The following is a 21,585-nucleotide window of genomic DNA, read 5'->3' on the forward strand; positions in this document are numbered from 1 at the left end:
GAATTATTGAGATTTCTTACTGGAAGACTATTGTTCACTGGGTTTAAAAGGACAGGGTAAGGCACAGGATGCAGGGTTTTGCCCTATAGGACAGGACAATGAAGTCTTTGAATATCCTGAATCTATTTCAAGAGTATTATCTCTCTACACGTGAAAATTCCAAATTCTCTGTGTATTAAACCAGCTCAGCAAAGCTGGGTTTGAGTAGTCACAGCAACCCATCTCCACAGGGACTTCACTCCAATAGAATCCTGTGCACTTACAGCTTAATTTCATGTGAGTTGTGCCCAGGTTGGACTCATTCCAGGCCCTCAAGCCAAAGGTTTGGCTATTTCCAGAGGCAAAGTCCCTCAGTGAAGATGGAAGCTGGAGGGATGATGCAGGCACTCCAAAGCCTCGATTCTGCACATCTCCAAGCCACTGATGACCCTCAGGCTGCTTTGCTGCTGCTGGGCTGGAAGAACCATCCTTAGACCTGGAGAGATCCACGCTCAGAGGAATCCTTTGGATGGGATCTCTAATTAACATTGTCACAGGCTCAGCTTCAATCACAGCCCAGACTTACATCAAGCACTGGGTTGAATCCATTCTCTCAATTTCTTTGGGCCACCCTCTGGCATTCCCACTGAGGAATATCAGCTCATTCACTGCAGCTCATTCCAGGTGGAACCACCACCCAGAGAGGGGCTGAGCACAGGAACAGGGAATGGTCCCAGCCCCAAGGCTGCCCGAGCTCCAGGAGCATTTGGACAATGCCCTCAGGGGTGCACAGGGTGGGATTGTCGGGCTGTCTGTGCAGGGACAGGAGCTGGACTGGATGATCCTTGTGGGTCCTTCCAGCTCTCCCCACATCCATCCTGTCACATTCACCCCAACTGGGGGTCAAATTTACAAACCAACTAAAAATCCTCAGGGAAAAGCCAACCCCAAAAGCTGCTCCTGTGGCACTGTCTCAAGCCAGTCCATCTCATTTTCTGCCTCCCCACACTGGAGCTCAGGAGCACAGTGAGCTCCTGCAAACCATTATGGATCCCCCAGCCAGGTGCCAAGAGGCTTTACAACCTGTTTGAATCTCCCAGGCATGTTCACACCTCTATAAAGCCAGTGCACAACTCGCTGCCAGCGCTGGAAAACCAAAACCAGCTGCAGGCCTGGGAAGGGAACGGTGCAGAACTGCCCCTCCTCACCTGCCCACAGCTCCACTCCACTGCACCTCGCCTGGAGAAGGTCTGGAAACATCCTCTGCTTTGGTTGGCTTTTCCATTTATTTATGCCTCTGGGAAAAGAATATTTTGGAACCAATGTTGAGGCCTATGGGGTAAACCCATAGGGTTCAGGAACAGGGCTTGGAGCAACTTGGGATAGTGGAAGGTGTCCCTGCCCATGACCTAGGTGAGATTTAAGGTCTCTTCCAACCCAAACCAAGCTGGGATTCTCTGATCTTTAAGGTCACATGTGGAAAATTACCTTTGCCAGTTGGAAGAGCATGGGAAGAAGAGCTAGCAAAGAAAAATCATTCAAAAAAATAAACTTGTAACACAGTGACTTTACTTGAATCAGAAAAGTTAAAGCAAGTACCAATTATCACCTGAGATTTTCCCCAAGATCCTAAGGCATCATCATCTCTATCCTTCAACAATTCCTCTGCATTGAGGACAGCACTGGCTGACCCTGAGACCCCAACAAAAGGCGGCTGACTCCTGCAGAATGATTCTGCTGGGAGTTTGTGGCATGAAGAGCCACTGGAAGTGAAAGGAGCCCAGGCTGCTAGATGCAACACTGTGATTAGAAGCAAAAAATATCCCAACTCCTCAAAAAAACCCCACCTTTTTGTACCTTTTCCATGATGCAAACAAACCAGACCTGTTATGTGGATCTGTGCGGGTTTTCTCTGGTCTTACCATGAGATATGGAGTAAAATGTAGGTAGGAACTTCTGGTTTTATATGCTGTGATGGGACAAATAGTAAAGTAGGAACACTTTCCCCACACAGAAATGCCACAGAGACCCCAGGTGTGTGTGTGTGTGTGTGACACAGATCAGTAACAGAGGTTACACATTTGCCAACAGCCACAGGATATATTGTATTTGCTCCAGCAACACCCACACGCGTTTAGCAGCCTCTCCCCAAGGAGATAAGACACTGAATCACTGCACCCTAAATCTGGAGGAGAAAAAAAAAAAATCCACAGGAGCAGGGAATTATGTGCACTCCGTGAGGGAAAAAGAGGCAGGATTGGCACCTGGCTCTGTCAGGGCACTCATTTACCAAGTCAAACTGTCCCCAAAAGCAGCCAGCCGCCCTTTAACTGTGCTCATGGAGTAAAAATTGTTTAATGGGGTCTGGGATGGGAAGGCTGTGGATCAGATCCAGGCGGGATTTGCCAAGGGTTCTCCGCACTGCTATGCGGCACAGAGACAAGAGGCTCCGGGCGCGGCCTGCAAGGGAAAACACAGGGAAGCATTACTGGGGAAACAGAGAGGGAGAACAGCAACACGGAGGCAGGGAGGGAGAGCTGAGCGTGCACAAATCCTGCCCCGTGAGGAGGTCAAAGCTCCTGGGGTTTGGAGCAGATTTCCAACTTCATGGGCAGGCTGGAAGGGCTGGAGACCATGGAGGCCATCGCAGCAGGACCTGAGGGAGTGGCTGGAGCCGTGCCAGGGTGGGTTTAGGTTGGATTTTAGGAAAAGGTTCTTCCTCCAGAGGCTGCTGGGCACTGCCAGGCTCTCCAGGGAATGGGCACAGCCTCAAGAGCTCCAGGAGTGTTTGGACAATGCTCTCAGGGTGGGATTGTTGGGGGGTCTGTGCAGGGCTGAATGATCCCTGTGGATCCCTTCCAACTCCACTGTTCTATTTGGATCATTTTAAAATTATGTCAACAGCACTGATGGCCAGCTCAGGCCTTTTCCCAACTTTCTTTTGAGGCCTTCCTTTGAGTCCATGGAGAGCTCTTCCAGCACAGGGACAAGAGGATGGTGGTGCCCATGTCGATTCAGGAACTGGACCTCCATGGCATAACTCCATTATCCCATATGCTCCACCTGAGAAGTCCCATTTGCCTCCTAAACCCAGGCCTAATGGAACTCCAGCTTATGTGAACCTCCCTCCTCAGAACCCCAGGCAGGTTTGAAAACCAGGCCCATGCAAAGCTGAGTAATCTGGGGATGTCAATTGTATCCCACAGTCTGAATCCCTTTGAAATTCTCTGGAGTTCAAGAGGGAAACTCCACTTCCACCCTGGTGCAAGCTGTGGCCTTCACCAGGCGGGTTTCCAACGTGCTGCACTTTTCCCCACCTTTTTCCACCACCATCCAAGCTTCCTCCTGCCCCTTTTTACCACTGTTTGTGGCTCTCCTTCCCAAAGAGTCTGTCCAGATTAAACTCCCTCCTGGATCCAGAGCCCAGGGTCACACAGGAGCAGCTGGGACACAGCTGTGTGGCTCTGGAGAACTGGTGATCTACAGCTCCAAAACCCAGCCCAGATAGGACCCCTACGCCTTGGAAAAGGCAATGGAAAAGAGCTGGGAGAGGTGAAAAAGGTGCAGTAACAGAGGTTGGGCTGCTGAAGGACTCGAGGGGACAACAAGGAAAAAAGGTACAAAATGCAACAGGGGAAAAAGGAGAGGAGAAGTCATTAATGCTTTGTTTGCCAGCTTGTTAGACCCCACTATCTACTTGCTGAAGGCCCTTGAAGCGAGGACACCAACACCCACCCCGACAGCTCACACAACCCCTCCAAAGCGCCCTCCAGCACCCACAACCCCACTCACCCCTCGCCTCTTTGAACACCTCCAGCGCCTCGGCGTTCACCTTGACCCTGCCCGTGGCCTCGAGCCCCAGGGCCTCCACCTTGACGAGGTTGAGATCGGCCCCGAAGTCGAACGAGCAGGCGCACGAAGGCGGGCTCGCAGCCGTGCCGCAGCACGGCGTCCAGCACGCACACGGGCGAGCCCCGCGAGAAGCCCTGCACGTTGATGGGCCCGCAGCAGTTGAAATCCGGGTCGGCTCCCGCCTGGAGCAGCAGGCGGAAGCAGGGCAGGTTGTGGTAGGCAGCGCTGATGTACAGGGGACACACCACCAGCGTGGTCAGCGGCCGCAGCGCCTGCCCCGGCCCGCGTGACGCCGGCTGGTGGTTCACGTCCACGTCCGCGCCGTACCTGCGCCAGGGAGAGAAGGTTGGGAATGGCAAGGGATGAGGCTGGACACGTGTGGAGAGAGAACCTCTGGAACCCACCCATCCCCTCGGAAAGGGACATGGGCGTGCTGGTTGACAGCTGGTTGAACATAAGCCAGCAGTGTGCCTTGGTGGCCAAGAAGGCTAATGGCTGCTGCCTGCACTAGCTTGCCCTTCTGGTGGATTGTGTTTGCATGGCCAGGTTCTGGTGGTGGGAGGGTACAGGGGTGGTATTTTCAGAAGTTTCCCCCTTTAGAAGGAGGGAAGGTGGTTTTGAAGATCGATTCCACTTCTCATTACCCTGCTCTGATTTTGTGTGGCCAGCAGGAGCAGGGAGGTCATCCTGCCCCTGTCCTGGGCACTGGTGAGGTCACACCTCGAGTGCTGTGTCCCCTCAGTTTGGGAAGGATGTCGAGAAGGTTGAGCACATCCAGAGCAGGCCAATAAGGCTGGTGAGGGGTGGGAACACAAACCCTGTGAGGAACATTTGAGGAACTGGGGCTGTTTAGGGAGAGGAGGCTCAGAGGTGACCTTACACTCTCTACACCTTCTGAGGGAGGTTGCAGACAGGTGGGGTGGTCTCCTCCACCAGGCAGCACTGACAGAGCAGAGGACACAGTCTCCAGCTACCTCAGGGAAGGCACAGGTTGGATATGAGGAAAATATTGTTCACCCAAAGAATAATAAAGTACTGGGATGCTCTTCCCAGGGAGGTGGTAGAATCACCATCTCTGGATGTGTTTAAAAAAAGCCTGGGCATGGCACTTGGTGCTATAGTCTAGGTGAGGTGTTAGGGCACAGGTTGGACTCGATGATTTTAGAGGTCTCTTCCAACCTCTGTGATTATTCTGTGATCCCTACCCTCAGATGGGCCTGGCAGCACTTCTGAGTGGGGACAACACAGTGTGATCTCCCAGAGGCAAAGATGTTTCCCTGCCCACAAAAGCCTGGGATTTGGAGAGAGAAGGAACAGCAACATCCTTGCCCTCCTGATGGATGTGGTATGCATGGTCAGGTTTTGGTGGTGGGAAGGTACAGGGGCGGTATTTTCAGAAGCTTCCCACATGTTGCTTCCCCATTGAGAAGGAGGGAAGGGTGGGGGAAGGTGTTTTTTAAGATTGATTCCACTTCTCATTACCCTGCTCTGTTTTTATTAGGGATAAATTAAGCTGATAGCCCTGAGTTTAGTCTGTTTTGCCTGTGATGGTATTTAGTGAGTGATCTCTCCCCTTGCTTATCTCCCCCACTTCTTATCTCTCCCATTCCTTATCTCGACCCAGGAACTTTTAGCTGTATTTTCTCTCCTCTCGTGCCTTGGCACCAGGGATGGCTCAGCCCCGAGCCAGCACCACGTAATGCTGGATGCTAATGAGCTGCCTGGGGAGCAGGGATGTTTCCAGATGACTCCACTGAAGAGGGATGCTGAAATAACTTCCCTACCAGGACAAAACGTGCCAAAAAAGCAACACAGGCGCTCGATCCCAAACAGCAGGGAAATGGAAACAGGAACCTGCACTCCACAGTGAAACATCCATGACAAACCCCTGCTCCTGAAGGAGCTGGAGGGGCTGGAATCTACTGGGGATTCCCTCAGACAGTAATTCCACGTCCCTCTCATGCAGCTTGGATGGGAAGAAGGAGGAAGACAGCACAGTCCCTAAGGAGTAGCTGGTTTTAATCCAAAGCCCTGTCCATTCTACCCATAGAGGGAAAGAAAGTTCCTTCACCCACCAGTCTCCCTCCCCAGATTGCAAACTGAGCACTCAGAGAACCAGGTTTTTCCTAGACAGCATGATATTCCTTTCAGAATTTCATAAAACTAAGGAAAATACCTGGGGACAAATCCTACCTCAAAGCAGGCACAGTTCTCGCTGAAACAAGCGGGGACTGCTCCCCATCTGACAAATATTTAACCAAATCCTGCAGCTCTGAGCATGGCAAGAGTCTCATTCCAACTAAGCACACCCAGAACAAGGGCTGAGAGACTCCTCTAAGAGCTGCAAATGGCACAAAGTGTATTCTTCCCCTTGAAATCAGATTACACAAGCATTTGGGCAGCATTATCTGTGCTGCTCTGGGACTTCCACAGGGCTGTTTAAAGGCCACTGCCTCCTGAGCAGACAGCAGATCCGCCTCCATTTCAGTCCCTTCTTCCCCCATTATTACCATCAAAATTCTCAGTGGAAGCCCTCAATCCAAAGCAAACCCCCAAATTCCACTTTTAGCAGGGTCAGGCACGCACCTGAGGGATGGGGGTGATCTGGCAGCTCTCTTTTCCCCAGTTTTAGCCTGGCAAAAGGATCCTCTCAGGTAGCAGTGGATCCCACCACAGCACGATCCCAAATTATCAGGAATGCCATTTATACCCTGGCATCAGAACCCTGAATATTTCCAGCAGCCTCCCAGGAAAATGGATCCCCACTCCACAGCCATGTGTGGATCTACTGTTCATGGGTGGGATTTCACCTCTTGCTTGCTTCAGCACTTGTAGGAATGCTCAGGGATCCCAACAGGATTTTCAAACCAGGTGATGTTTCCACACCTGCAGCACACCTGACTGGGTTCAGGTTCTCTCAAAATATTCCCTCCTATCTCAAGAAAGGTGTCTTCCTCGTTGCACTCTCCCAGCCAAATCCTGTAGATCTAACATTTTGAAAATCCCTGTAACATAAAGGCTGCATTTTTCACTAAGTAACTCTGCACAGATCTTTGAAACCTCTACTCTGAGATATTTGAAATTTTGGGCAATCTGACAATTTGGTATTAGCTTAGCAGCCTTGGGAGAGACATTGCCTAATAAAAAGAGATTGGACAAACTCCAGTTAATTTTTAATCCTGAAAGTTGTCCAAAATCTTGCTTTCAATATTGCTGCTGAGCTATCCCAAGGAGCAGACACATAAATCAAGGCATCAGCCCTCCCTGTGCTGCTGAAATACCATTTGCTACATTTCACCCTGCCTGGGTGGAGAGAGCAGGGGAGATTTTTGGGAATGCAGAGAGCTGAACCCTGTATCAACAAGCCTGTGCTGATGGGAACATCCTCCTCTCAGCTTGCTGGGAAAGGAGCAAGGAGGGGGGAATTATCTCCCCTCCTTCCTCCAAGCAGTACTTGTACGAAAATTCAAAAAAGGAAGAAAATCCCCAAGGATTTTGAATATTTTCCCATTCAAATCCTTTTGTTATTTTCTAGCATTTGAGGTCATCAAAGGGATTCCTTCAATCTTCTTCTCTTTCACTGTTTCTCCCTACAACCTACATTTTTCCCATTATCATCCCTTATTATTTGGCATCCACGGCCCACATAGCTGTCCAGAACAATCCCTTGGACAGAAATCTTCCCATTTAAAAAGAAGGAATAACCAGGGCACGACTGGTTATTTCCTTCTTTTTAAATGGGAAGATTTAAAGGCAGAAGGAGCAATTCAAGTTCCCACAGCCTCCTGCTACGACTTGAGCCCTGCTGGTGCTGCCTGAGGGAAAACCCAACACCCCTGAGGGAAGTTTTCTGGGGGAATCCACCTCCCTTGTAACTCCAGTCATGGGCATGGAGGAAGTGGGGAGGATTGCAAGGTTTGCATGTGACTGGATGGCAGGCTCAGAACTAGAGATCCTCTCTTGGGCTTGGATTGGAACTGGTGTGAACAGCCCCGCGACGGGAAATCCAAGGATGCCCCTTTGGCTACCTCTCCAGTCCAAGAGGCGTGGAGGCTGCAGCCAGGTGAGGAGGGAAGGCATCCCAAGGGAGCAGCAGGGGGAACGGCAGAGGCAGCCCCAGCTCTGACCTGATGAGCTCCTGCAGGATGTCGGCGCGCCCCACCCGCGCCGCGTGGTACACCGGGGTGCTGCGGTGGTGCCGGCTCCCGTTGGGGTCAGCGCCGGCCTTCAGCAGGATCTTGGCACACTCCAGGTGCCCGTTGACCACGGCCACGTAGAGAGCTGTCTGCCCCTTGACGTCCACCAGGTCGATCTGGGCCCCCTTGCGCAGCAGGAAGTCGACGCAGGGCCCGTGGCCGGCGGTGGCGGCGATGCGCAGCGGCGTGCAGGGCAGCCAGCCGCAGCACCACACCGACTTCTCGTTGATCCGGCTGCCAGGGGAGGGGGAAAAACATGGTCAGAGCAGCCCCAATCCCTCCAGGAGGGTGCCCCCTGGGAGCCTGGGCACTGCCCAGGCTCCCCAGGGAATGGGCATGGCCCTGAGGCTGCCAGAGCTCCGTGAGCGCTGGAACAACGCTCTCAGAGATGCACAGGGCAGGATTGTTGTGTGTCTGTGCAGGGACAGGGCTTGGGCAGGATGATCCTGTGGGTCCCGCCCACTCAGGATATGATTCTCTGATTTCTGGCACTTTTAGCAGCCCCAAAAAGCTCCTGTCAATGACCTGACAGATGCTGCCTGGACAGGTGAAACAGAATCACCTGGCTGCTTGGACAGTGGGCTTTAGTTGTGCCAGGGGCTGCACACCTGCACAAACCCTGCCTCAAAAATCACCTATAAAAAAATCATAACAATCTCTCCCCTCTGTCCCTTTTAAAGGGAGATGTCCCAAAGTGGCAGCCCAGAGAAGCTGTGCCCGCCCCATTCCTGGAAGTGTCCAAGTCCAGGCTGGACAGGGCTTGGAGATACCTGGCCCAGTGGAAGGTGTCCCTGCCCGTTTCCAGGGTTAGGATTAGGATGAGCTTTCAGGTCCATATCTGCCTCCCAATTCAAAGACATCACTTCTCTGCTCACTCCATCACCTGTTGCATGGAGCTGTGGGCCCCACCCTCCTCTTCCTGTCAAACTCTGCTTTTTCCCCCAAAAAGCCCTCAGCCCAAGGGCCCCAAGGGCCCCAGCTGCCCAGGTAGCAGAGAGAAGGGCTGGCTCATTCTCATTTTCATCATGCTGAAATAACACCTTTTTTTTTTTTTTTCGAGGCTGGGAAACATTTAGCACTCTAAGCAGATTTCTCCATGATGCAGGAAAATTAATTAACTATCCCCACAGTCACAGGGTTAGCACTGGGCAGATTTTGTAACATGGGGTGTTTCAGGTTTACAGTTGATTATAATCCCTTTTGTATGTTTTCCCCATTATCCGCAGGCTCCCGTTTTCCTGGTATCACATTCCTATCCTGATCTGCAAAGAGTTCATGCACAGCTGCCACAGCCTCACGAGCAGCTGTGAGATCTGCCTCCTGGGAAACCAGGGGAATGATCTGGGGGAAAGGGGAGCATCCTCCCGCCCTGACACCTCTCCCATAAAAACCCCCTTCTCTGGAATTGTCCAGGGCCAGGCTGGACAGGGCTTGGAGCAACCTGGGATAGTGGAAGGTGTCCCTGCCTGTGGCAGAGGGTGGGATAAGGTGAGCTTTAAGGTCCCTTCCTACCCAAACCATGCTATGAAAAAACCGGATGAGATGGGGCTCACCAAAAGGAGCAGGCTGTGGGGACAGCAAGGACATTCTAGGAAACACCTCTCCCCAAAACCAGCAGGTGGGATGGGAGCCCCCAAAAGGTGCAGGCTGTGGGAACAGTGGGGAGAACATCCCGACACCTCTCACAAGAAAAAGGGCTGAGATGGGAGCCCCCAAAAGGCGCAGCTGTGAGGACGGCGAGCGCAGCATCCTCCCTGACACCTCTCCCACAGAAACCCCCATCCCTAGAAGTTTCCCAAGCCAGGCAGGAGGGGCTTGGCGCACCCTGGGAGCGGGGCAGGTGTCCCAGGGTGGCACTGGATGCTCTTTAAGGTGTGTGTGGCAGGCATGCCCACCTCTGGAAGCTCTCGTCCTGCAGCAGGCTGCGCAGCGTGGGCAGGTCGCCCACGAAGGCCGCGTCGTGCAGCCGGGTGTCCTCGCAGTGCTCCAGCGGGTGGTCGCAGAACTGCTCCCGCAGCCACTCCTTCAGGTTGCGACCTGCGCTGGAGAGAGGCACACGGCGGGTCAGAAAGGGCTGCGAAAGCGCTGGCAAAGCGCTGCGACCCCGCTGTCCCCCGGCACCCCCCTGCCCACGGTACCTGCCCGGGGCGGGCGCGTCCCCGCCCTCCGCCATCGCGCCCCGCCGGCCCCGCTCTCTCGCCCTGCCCCGGTCCCTCCCTCGGCTCCTCCTTCCCGGCCTCCCTGCCCGGCCTGATTGGCCCCGCTTCGCTTCCTGATCCCCTTAAGGTGGATCCTCCCCGCGGCCTCTCGTCCCTCAGCCGCCCCATGCCGGCCCGGCCCGGCCGCTGGTTCCCCTCAGGGCGCGGCGGCTCCCGCTGCGGAGCCGGGACAGCGGGGGCACAGGCCGGACAGCTTCCCGCAGCGTTTGTGGGCTCCTTTCTCCCCGTTTCTGCTCATTTCACCGATCTTATCTCGGTTTTCCCGCAGCGCAGCTTCCGGCATCTTCGCGTGGAAGGGATCCACAAGCATCCTGCAGTGCAACCCTGCACAGACAGCCCAGCAATCCCACCCTGGGACCATTGCTCAAATGTTACTTGGGCTCTGGCAGCCTGGGCAGTGCCCAGCACCCTCTGGCGACGGAACCTTTTCCTGATCTGCCACCTGAGCCTGCCCTGACACAGCTCCAGCCATTCCCTCAGGTGCTGTCCCTGTCACAGAGAGCAGAGATTGGAGCTGTCCCTCGGGAGGAAGATGCAGGCCATGCTGAGACCTCCTCCTCCAGCTGAACAAGCCAAGTGCCCTCAGCTGTTCTTTGTCCCTTGACCATCTTCATTCCCTCTATTCCCTTCATCTTCATGGACGTCACCTTCGTGACATTTCTTTGAACATTCTCTAACAGCTTTATATCCTTATTATTGCTCTACAACCATTTAAAACACACCCTCAGCTTCTAGGCGCACATTTTCTAGTCTCCAGTGGCAGCAGAGAATGGTGGTCATCCATCCATCCATCTATGAAAAATGCCAATCACTTGTTTTTAAAATTTTAAAAGTTTAATAGTAATAAAATGGTTATAAAAATAGTAATACAATTAGAGTAATAATAATTTGGACAAATTGAATTCGGACAATACGAGACAATAAAAACAAAGAGTTACAGATGGTCCGGGTACCTTTTCTGGGCAAAATAAACCTGAAAAAGGACCCAGGTTAACAGAGGATTAACCCTTAAAAGAAACAGCCTGTTGCATATTCATACACCTCATACACGATGCATAAATTCCATTCAAATACAGGATTCTGCCTGGTCATCGTCAACTTCTTCCTCCGAATACTGACAGTGCATTCGAGGCAGGAAGAAGTTCATTTCTTGTGATAATGGAGTAATAAATTCTTTTTCTCTGAAAGATTCAGGTGTCCTGTGGCTGCTATCTCACTGCGAGTCCTTTCTTTAAAAAAGTATCTTACATAGCATCGTTTCTATTTTAACATTTTTTATAACCTAAAACTATATCTAACACAGTACTTCAGAGAATTAATACAGCATAACTTTCTAACACAACACATATAATATTCATTCTCATATTTGCAAAAAGCCAATCATAAAATACATGCATTTTTCACACATCCATCCATCCATCCATCCATCCATCCATCCATCCATCCATCCATCCATCCATCCATCCATCCATCCATCCACCCATCCATCCACCCATCCATCAATCCATCCATCCATCCATCCATCCATCCATCCATCCATCCATCCATCCATCCATCCATCCATCCATCCATCCATCCATCCATCCATCCATCCATCCACCCAGGCTCTGGCTGCAAACATGGATTCCTGTGACTGTTGTACTTTGGGCTCAAGGAACACACAGGAGAGAGTCTGCAAATCCAATCCCTTTTCTTTGCCTGCTGGAAGATCAGGAGGGGGTGGGATTGATGGGAATTTCAGATCCTCTAGCACTGCCACCTTCCCCTGCCTGCAGCCCTTGCACCACTGGGTGAGGCACACCCAGGCAATTCCTGGCTTGGTTTCTAACCCCAATTTACAGCTGCATCCAGAGGTTCTGTGTGCCCCACTCTGTGTCCACTCTGGGCAGGGAAGCAGCCCTACACATCCCATTCCCTGCTGCATCCCTTACCCATTTAATGGGAATACATTTAGTGAGCTGCTCCAGCTCCAGTGGAGCGATGGGGGCTCATCCAGGGGAAAAACCATGTTGGTCTGTGTGCTTTTCCTTTTTTTTTTTAATTTGGAGCTGATTCTTCTCTTCTCCTGCAGGGAGAGTGTGGACAGGCGAGAAAGGGGAGCAGAGGATGCAGCACTGTTTATTAGCAATATACCATGTGGGAAAGCAGAGCCCTAGAGGGGAATAAAGGGATGGATAAACAGGACAGGCAAGGCTGGACTTGCTCATGGTTTGAGGTTCCTTCAGTTCTTACTGCAATAAAGGCAGAAAGTTCTTACAGACCGTATCCCAGGAGATTTTCCAGCAGTTTGTCTCCTAAACTAGGCTTTGATTCTCTCCCATTTTTTTCTTTTTTAACTTTTCCTTAAATGCACGTGAAGAGCAGCCCATCCCAAGCTGTCCTGACGAGTTCTTGTACAGTGGTGGTGAGAGGGAGCGACTGTGCAGACTCAGCCTCCAGCTCTGGGAATCCATAGGTGTTTAAGAGAAATCCCACAGGGAAATGCACTAAACTCTGCCAATTTATGTCGCTCCAAGTGGCTGCAGTGGGGAAGTGGAAATTTGCACAGTGAAGACCTAGAAAACGCTTTTTCCGTGTATGGAGAAATCCTTTTGTCCAGCATATCATGACAGCTCCTACCAGCTGTGCCAAGCTGAGGGCACAGGCTGTTGGCAATCCACACTGAAACTGGAGCCTCCAGGAGGAGACTTCCAGGGTCTAAAAATAGTCACTTATCCAACACAGCAACACATGCTGGCTCACCCGATAGGCAAGACCTGTTCTCCTGCTCCTAAACCTGAAGTAATGTTAAAAATCCCTTCAAATTCAATAAATAAAAAATTAAATACATAATACATAAATCCTGCTGCTCCAGAGGATCCTTCAGCCACCCCCTCCACATTCACTAAGATTTCCCACTGCCCGTCCTGAGCAAGCACATCTTCCCACTCCCCATCCTCTCCCAACTGTGCTCCTCATGCTCCAAATAAAACAAGTTCAGCCATCGAAATGGGATCCCTAGAAAGGACCAGAAAGGAATCAGCCCATCCACTGGGCTCCCACCAGGACCCTGCTCCTTCCCTTTTCTTCTCCTTTCCTTTCCTTTCCTTTCCTTTCCTTTCCTTTCCTTTCCTTTCCTTTCCTTTCCTTTCCTTTCCTTTCCTTTCCTTTCCTTTCCTTTCCTTTCCTTTCCTTTCCTTTCCTTTCCTTTCCTTTCCTTTCCTTTCCTTTCCTTTCCTTTCCTTTCCTTTCCTTTCCTTTCCTTTCCTTTCCTTTCCTTTCCTTTCCTTTCCTTTCCTTTCCTTTCCTTTCCTTTCCTTCCCTTTCCCTTTCCCTTTCCCCTTTCCCCTTTCCCCTTTCCTTTCCCTTTCCCCTTTCCCCTTTCCCCTTTCCCCTTTCCCCTTTCCCCTTCCCCCCCTTTCCCCTGATCGTGGCTGAGGGCAGAAGAGGGGGCAGGCGTGAACTCCCATTAATCCACTGCTCTTTCTCCCTGGAATGAAGCCAGTGGTTGCATTTAGTGCCAGACTGAGAAGAAAATGCACCTCCCTCACATTCCTGGATAAACATGGACATCTTGGGAGCCTTGCCTGAAAAAGACAATAATTTACACCTGGTGCTAAAACCAGTGGTTAGCCTCACCACCACCACCTCCAACGCCCTTTTCCAGGGGCACCACACCTTTTAAATCCACCTAGGTTCCTCCCAGACCTTCCAAGCAGCAGGAAAAAAAAAGCTGCATTATGGAATGCTCTGCAATTGTAACTGCTTCGATGCCAGGGTCACAGTGAGGGAAAAGAAAGGAAGAAAATGCCGTGACCAGAAGTGTAATTCACGCTTAGCTCAGTCCATAAAACTTCTCCCTGCCTGGATCCAAGCCATCGGCCTGGATTTGTAGTGAACTCTCAAGTGAAGTTGCCCTAGTGATAAATGCATCTGTGGGGAAAGAGGTGGGGGGGAAAAAAATCCCTCATCCCCCTGTTTTTAGCAGAGCCCGATGTTTTTCTGGGGAATTGGTGTGGTTCCTGAAGTGGACATGAAGGCGTGCATTAACAACAGAAAACAGGAATGAGAGAGGGGAGGAGAACTGAATTCCAGCATCCAGGATGTCATTGGGACTGGGGCTGGAAGCACCGAGATGACAACAGAAAGGTTGCTTGGAGTCCAGGAAGTCAATCCTGCTGCAAACAGCCCTAAATGCCTCTGTCCTGAGGGAAAACGGGCAGCACCGACCATCATCATCAGCCAGCTGAGTTCTAACCTTCCATCAGGTGTCCAGCACGTTGCTCCTTCCATCCTGGGTGGGAGAAAGTGGAGGGTGTGGAGTGGAGATTCCACTGCAACACCACAGAAAATCCCACCCATCATCCTCCATCATCATCATCATCATAGTGAGAAAGAGTTGAACCCCACTGTCACCCCGCTGCTCCCAGGGAAACTGGGACAATCCGTCCTGACAGTGAGGGAAAAGGGCTAAAATTGAGTCAAGAGCCATCAGGATTAACACAATTAAGGAAAAATAGCCCTAAAGAAGGGGAGTGTTCCCTACTGGGTGTGCCCGGAGGGGTGTGGGTCACAGCACCTCTGATGGTTGGAATTTTGGTTAGGATTTTCAGCCTTGCCCAGAGGGTGCCCATTGATAAGGAAACAGGGCAGCGATTGTCCTACACATCCCTTCCATTTCTCCCGGTTAAATTATGGGATTCCCTGCTTTTCCCTCATTCTTTTCCTATCGTTTATTTCCATTTGGAGTGTGAAAGGCTCTGGAAGTCCTTGTGGACACCTCAGGAGCGTGAAGAACCCAAATCCATCAGCCTGGTGTCTCCAGCAGGATCCAGCCACAGGTTCCCAGCTCATGGATCAAGCAGAGTTGCAGACATGTTTTTTTCTCCAGGGCCATCATCATGAACAAGTTTGAGGCAGGGAAGGAAAACACTGATGGAGCTTTTATCACCATTTTCCAGGAGAAACAGCCATCCTTTGATGGCAGATGTGGGAATTTCACAGGAGAAGCAGGCGCCTCCTTTACCTCAGTCCACAAAGGAAACACCTCCTCACAGGCAGGTTAGAAAATACCAGAAAATCTGCTGAGGACAAGTTTCCATCCAAAAAGGCAAAGGGCTGCCCACTCAGGAACGTTTCAGCCCAACTCCCACCAGGGATTTGCAGACAAAAGGGATTTATTTATATTTTTAGCTGGTTTTTTTTTTTTTTTCCCCTCTTCAAAAAATATTCAGATTTTGTTGGGAAAATAAAGATGGAAAGGGTTTTTTTCACACACTCCACCTCCCCCCACACCTGTTTTTGCCACTTGAACAACATCTTTCAGCACTTGTGTGGAATTGTCAGAAGAAATAACTCAAGGAAAAGCAAGAATGGGGGGGAAAAAAGAGCCGGGGAAGAGAAAAGCTCATTTCCAAAATGCACAGGAGTTGGACCTTGATGATCCTGTGGGTCCCTTCCAACTCAGTGATTCTGTGATTCCACATCCCTCCCTCTTCCCCTGAGCGTGGCCATTGTCCTCTTCATCCCAAACCAGCGTTTCTGACACACAGAGAGGTCAAACACTGAATATTTCATAGAAATTATTGAATGGTTCGGGTTGGAAGGGACCTTCAAAGATCCTGCAGTCCAACCCACCAAACAGTGAATATTTAATAAAAATTATAGAACGATTTGGGCTGGAAGGGACCTTTAAAGATCATCTAGTCCAACCCATCAAACAGTGAATATTCCATAGAAATTGCAGAACTATTTGGGCTGGAAGGGACCTTTAAAAATCATCCACTCCAATCCATGAAGGCATTCCAGGCAGTCCAGATCCATGCCCAGGGATGCAGCTCCCAGTGCCTTGGGAATGAGGTTTTAAACGAGGTCTGCTGCAAAACTGGGTGTGATCAGCACCGAGTAGCCCTGTCAGAAACCTGCACTGGTGACAAAAGAACCCCACAGCAGCAACTACACCTCCACATTCCCTCAGGGGAGGTGGCTTGGGAGGTGCATCCAGCTAGGAACAGGCATCAGGAGCTCCACGGCGTTGGACGTGTATGGAAAAGCGCAAAGGAGAAAAAGGAGAAAATACTGCAAGCAGGGGACTGTGTAAAAATAAGAGACATAAATAGATGAATTAGGCCAGCTCTCCAGGCAGCTCTGGCCTTGCCAATGCTTGACTTTCCCACCTTAACACCGTGCTCTCAGCACACTTTTTTCCCCCCAAATTCCCCAGAAATAGCGCTGCCCACCCGCCCGCTCTGCAGCTAGAGAATCCCAGTTGTGGCATTCACATCCTCTGAAAAATCCCTTCACCCAGGATTTTTCTCCTGGGAAGCTGAGAAGAGAAAAGGAAAACAATCCTTCTCTCATTTGCTTCTCCTGTGTTGTGCTCACGTGTGGAATGTGTTTGGGGATTGTTTACCCACAGGTGATTGTTCCATTGGGTTCTGCTGTGAGTTGTTTTCACTCTTTGGCCAATCAGGGTTGAGACTCTGGAAAAGAGACTCTGGAAAGAGTCAGGAGTTTTCATCATTATCTTTTTAGCATTCTGTAAGTATCCTTCCTGTATTCTTTAGTATAGTAGAGTATTCTTTAATATAATACAGTATCATAAAGTAATAAATTAGCAAATAAATCTTCTGAGAACATGGAGTCAGATGCATCATTCCTGCCTGCCACGGGGGTGCCTGCAAATACAATACCCGACGCTCAGTGAGTATTGCAGGCACTCAGGGCCGCCCCAGGCACAAGGGTCTCTTTATGGAGGGGCTCTGCAGGCACACAGCCCCCGGAGCAGCCTGGGTGAAGCGGCAGAGAAAAATAAACATCCTCCTCCCGCAAGCGCCTCACACAATTTCATTAAGCCAGGCTGCAGCGGATGTGTGTTTATTGAATGGGGAAACAAAAAGGGGGGAAAGAAAGCCCTGGGCTGCTCTGCTGAGAGGAGGGATTTAATGAAACCCAACCAAGCAAGAGCCACCTCCACCCTGCCCGGAGCCCAGGGCTAAAAAAAGAACCCCCAAAGTCATTTTTAGCCGCGATTTCCGAACCATTCCCTGAGGAAGGAAAGCAAGGTGTCTTTGGGAAGGAGGGGTCAGGAATTCCAAGCAGCATTCCTGCCTGCTTTCCAGCAGGCCCTGGATGCTGGCCCAGCTCCAAGGTGGGCTGTGAACACAAAACATTTCCCCCCTTGTTTGCCCCGCTCCCATCCCGGCCTGGCTGCCGCTCGCTAATTAAGAAATTAAAATGAACCCTCAGCTCCACACGTTCCTCCCAGGGAAGGGATTTCTCTTAAAGGTATTCCAGGTCATTTTTTTCTGCTTGTGTTGTGTGTTTTTTTAATTGGAAGTGGCTCCAGGGATGTGCTTAAAACGTTTCAATTACCAAAACTCAGCTTCCAGTCTTGCTGCTCAGAGAGGCTCTGGCTGCCCCTGGATCCCTGGAAGTGCTCAAAGCCAGCTTGGACAGGCCTTGGAGCAACCTGGGATAGTGGAAGGTGTCCCTGCCCGTGGAATGAAACGAGCTTTAAGGTCCTTCCAACCCAAATCACATGATACTGTGAAAAAATAGCGCTGATGGTCCTTTTCGCAGCATCTCTCCCACCGGTGAGGCAACATTTCTCTTATCAAATGACCCCAAGTTCCTGTTTCTCCACTCAGAAAGAGGTCATGCCGTGGAGAGCCTTTAGAAATGTCACCCTGCTGTGCTTGAGAGACACAGAAAACACAGCCAGCAGTGCCTGAAGGGCATAAAAATGTTTTACTTGTGATCAGGACAGCAAAATAGCAATAAAAACTTGAAATGCTGCTCGAAAGGTCTGATTTTAACTTTCAGAATCACAGAATGTTTTATTCCTGCACTCAAAAAGATTTGCAAAGGGAGGTGAGTGGTTTTACTACGCATGGCTGGGCTGGGGCAGAGGAGAAGAGATAATTATTATCCCAAATTAGGAATCCATACAAACCTATTAAGGCTTTGTTCCTCAAGGAGTGAAAGTTAAGCTCTAATACAGCGCAGTTCACTCTCGCTTTTGTTTGTTTAATTAAAAGCTAAACCTAAAGAAAATGGCAAGAAAAGGAAAAAAAATGAACTAAAAAACCCCCAAACAGTCACCAGCACCTGGTTATTGCCAGAATCCAAGGGTATGGAATCTGACTCCCATTGCCTTCATCAGCTTAGGATTTGACAAATCAAAGATTATTTCGATTTTTCAGGGCCTCACAACAGCTCAGACAAGCCCAAAGGCCGAGCTCTCCAGCCCTCAGCCTTATTAGCAGCCATTTTCGTAGCCATAAACCAAGAGAACAATGTCTCATTTTCTAATTAATGCAGATTGCCATTAATGGATCCCAACAAAGCTGCCTTTCATTCCTCTCCTCGCTGCTGCATTTGGTGAAGCACTTAAAGGGGGCCAGCCCAGCGCGCGCACAGAACTGTTTTAATTACATCCTGCGAATTTATTTTTCCAGGGAGAAATATTTCTCGGGGAAAAAAACCGCCTATAAAAGTAACTTTAGAAGCAAAGTAATTTTGCGTGTGCGTTTCCTATAGGAAATCTGTTTAGTTTAAGTCCCAGGTTCTAGCACTCTCTTCCATGCAGCAGCGTGACCTGGAGAATGCTGCTGACAGCCACGGGAAAATCCTGGTGTCTCCTTCTGAAATGAAATTCCTGATGGATTTGGGAGCTGTACCTTGATGGGACCTCGTCCCCTTAGATTGGATTTCCCCTCACCTTCAGGGCTGCTCCAGGTGTGGGTGCTGTGTTTGTGAGTTATTTTTACTGTCACTTGTTTAACCAAGGGCTTGGTTGGAGTCTCCCTGCTCCAAGGAGAAAAACCTTATGGATTTTCCAGCCATCAGAGTGAGAGTTCCCAGGAAATGTATCCTCCAGCAGGGGCTGTGCTTAGGTTTCAGTGTTTGTTTCTTTCCCTTAGGAAGTGACAAAGCTGGAAATTTTTTTGTCACCCTTAAACTCCTCCTTGGTTGGAGGAGGTTGTTCCAACTTCCACCTTCATCCTGATCCCCAGGAACAGTTTCCCTCACCTGAGGAGCAGGGCCTGCCTTCCAAAGGGAGGCAAAAGCAGCTTTTCCTCTGGCTTAACAACAAGGAATTGGGTGCTTCAGAGCGTGCCCTGGCTGGAGAGGGAACACTTGTGACCAGGCTGCCCTTCCCAGACTGCAGGGCTGGAAAATCAGCCTGGCTTTGTGCATGGAAGTGTGGAAGAGCTTGGGTTGGAAAGGCCCTCTCAGACCACCAAGCTCAGCCATCTCCCAGCACCACCAAGCCCACCACCAACCACATCCCCCTGTGCCATGCCTACACAGCCTTTAAGTCCACGAATAAAAGCCCATTTCAGGCACAAGGCAAAAAAACTGAAAAGAAAATCCAGGGAAATCGGAGCATGGGGGGGATCAGCTGTGCCAGCTACAAAACCCCTCTCCAGGTTCCCTCCTCCTCGTGGTGACGGAATGTTTCCACTTCTCCCCCCAGGCAGTGCATCAGTGGTGCCACAAATGGGTCTGTAAGGACCAGCTTTAACTCGGGCAGAGCCAGTCTGCAGGTGCCACAAAATGTGCTGCTGCGTTTCCACGGCCAAACACGCGTGGGGAATGGGTGGGAAGTGCTGGAGGTCAATAATGGAGGAGAACCGTGGAATCACAGAGGGATTTGGGTTGGGCAGGGACCTTAAATCCCATCCAGTTCCACTGTGGCCATAGGCAGGGACACCTTGCACTATCCCAGCGTTCTCCAAGCTCCATCCAGCCAGGCCTTGGGCACTTCCAGGGATCCAGGGGCAGCCACAGCTGCTCTGGGCAGTGCCAGGGCCTGCCCACCCTCCCAGGGAACAACTCCTAAATCCCAATATCTGAAATAAACCCGCTCCCTTTCAGTTTAAAGCCATTCCCCTTGAAGAAGTCACGGCCGCAGGAAGGATCAGCTCACCTGAGCAACCCCTGGAACGTGGGAGGTGCTGTGCTGGACAGAGGCAGCACGGAACAGCAAGGCTGGCATTTCCAAAACACTCTCCACTTGGATTGGTCTGAGGGAAAAAGTCAATCTTGGGCCCAAGGGCTGGAGCTCTCCAGATGGAGAAGTCCAAGGCTGGAGATTGACACTGACTCCAGGGACACCTTGTCACTGTCATGAAGGAAAAATCCCTTAGCCAGGATTTCTTCTCCTGGGAAGCTGAGAGGCCTCAGAGAAAAAGGAAAAACAACTATTATCTCATTTTTCTCTCTCCTGTGTTCTGCTGCTTCGGAACGTGGTTGGAGATTGTTTATCCCACGTGTGAATTGGTTTTACTCAATGACCAATCCCAGCCGGCTGTGTCGAGGCTCTGGAGAGTCACAGGTTTTTAATTAGTATCTTGTATCTTCTCTGTTCTTTAGCACAGTTTAGTATAGCATTCTTTTTTTTAATATAGTAACATAAAATAATAAATTATCCTTCTAAGAACATGGAGTCAGATTCTCAATTCCTCCTTCATCCTGGGCACCCAGCAAATACCGCAACACCTCGGGTTTGTGATTTAACCATCTCCCCCTGCAGCCAGTGAAAAGATGCAGTGCCTGATGTGAGAAGAAATCATGGAAACACAGCAGGCTGCAGCTCTGCCCCTTACCTGAGCCCTTCTTTGAAGGCTCCTGTGCCCCACAGGGCTCAAACAGCAAATGAAATGAAAGTGATCTGTGTGTGAGGGGAAGCAGGAAAACAATCTGTGTGCGAAGACAAGTCCTGCCAGTGCAGAAAATGGAGTCAGGAATCCTTTGGAGCGCACGCACACACACACACACACATGTGGGCACGTTCACCCACCAAAACTGGCCTTTCACTCACAGGTCATGAAAGCCTGGAATGGTTTGGGTTGGCAGGGATCATAAAAATCATCCAGTTCCACCCCTTGCCATGGGCAGGGACACCTTCCACTATCCCAGGTTGCTCCAAATTCCATCCAACCCGGCCTTGGGCACTTCCAGGGATCCAGGGGCAGCCCCAGCTGCTCTGGGCACCCTGTGCCACCTTCCCAGATCCTTCCCCACCCTCGCAGGGAAGGATTTCTTCCCCACATCCAGACTAAACCTCATCTCTTCCAGTTTGAAGCCATTCCCCCTCGTCCTCTCACTGATCATTCCCTTGGTGCTGCAGCCCTGTCCTTACACATTTTCCCTCCTGGCTGCACCTTCCAGGCCCCCATCCAACCCTCTGAGGAGCTTCCCAGTGCCTGGAGCACGTTCTGGATCAGGTGCCTGGAGTGAAACCCATCCCATGGTGTCCTTTGGGAGCCTGGGTTTTCATCCTGGGCTTGGCTCCTCTCGGAGCTCTCCATAAACCTCTGCTTTTGGGGTTTTATTTGGTTTCTTGGGGTTTT

General features: G+C 50.7%; 1 protein-coding gene across 1 annotated transcript; it reads right to left on the minus strand.

Moving 5' to 3' along the window:
* Positions 1-404: 404 nt before the first annotated feature.
* On the minus strand, positions 405-10,217 carry ASB1 (ankyrin repeat and SOCS box containing 1). Its single transcript, XM_030952400.1, is given in 6 exon segments — positions 405-2,439; positions 3,772-3,880; positions 3,882-4,158; positions 7,959-8,261; positions 9,923-10,069; positions 10,166-10,217. Coding segments are annotated over 6 exon segments (1,005 nt in total). The 5' UTR covers positions 10,201-10,217; the 3' UTR covers positions 405-2,305.
* Positions 10,218-21,585: the final 11,368 nt, after the last annotated feature.

Source organism: Camarhynchus parvulus, chromosome 7, assembly GCF_901933205.1.
Source record: "Camarhynchus parvulus chromosome 7, STF_HiC, whole genome shotgun sequence".
Taxonomy (NCBI): Eukaryota; Metazoa; Chordata; class Aves; order Passeriformes; family Thraupidae; genus Camarhynchus; species Camarhynchus parvulus.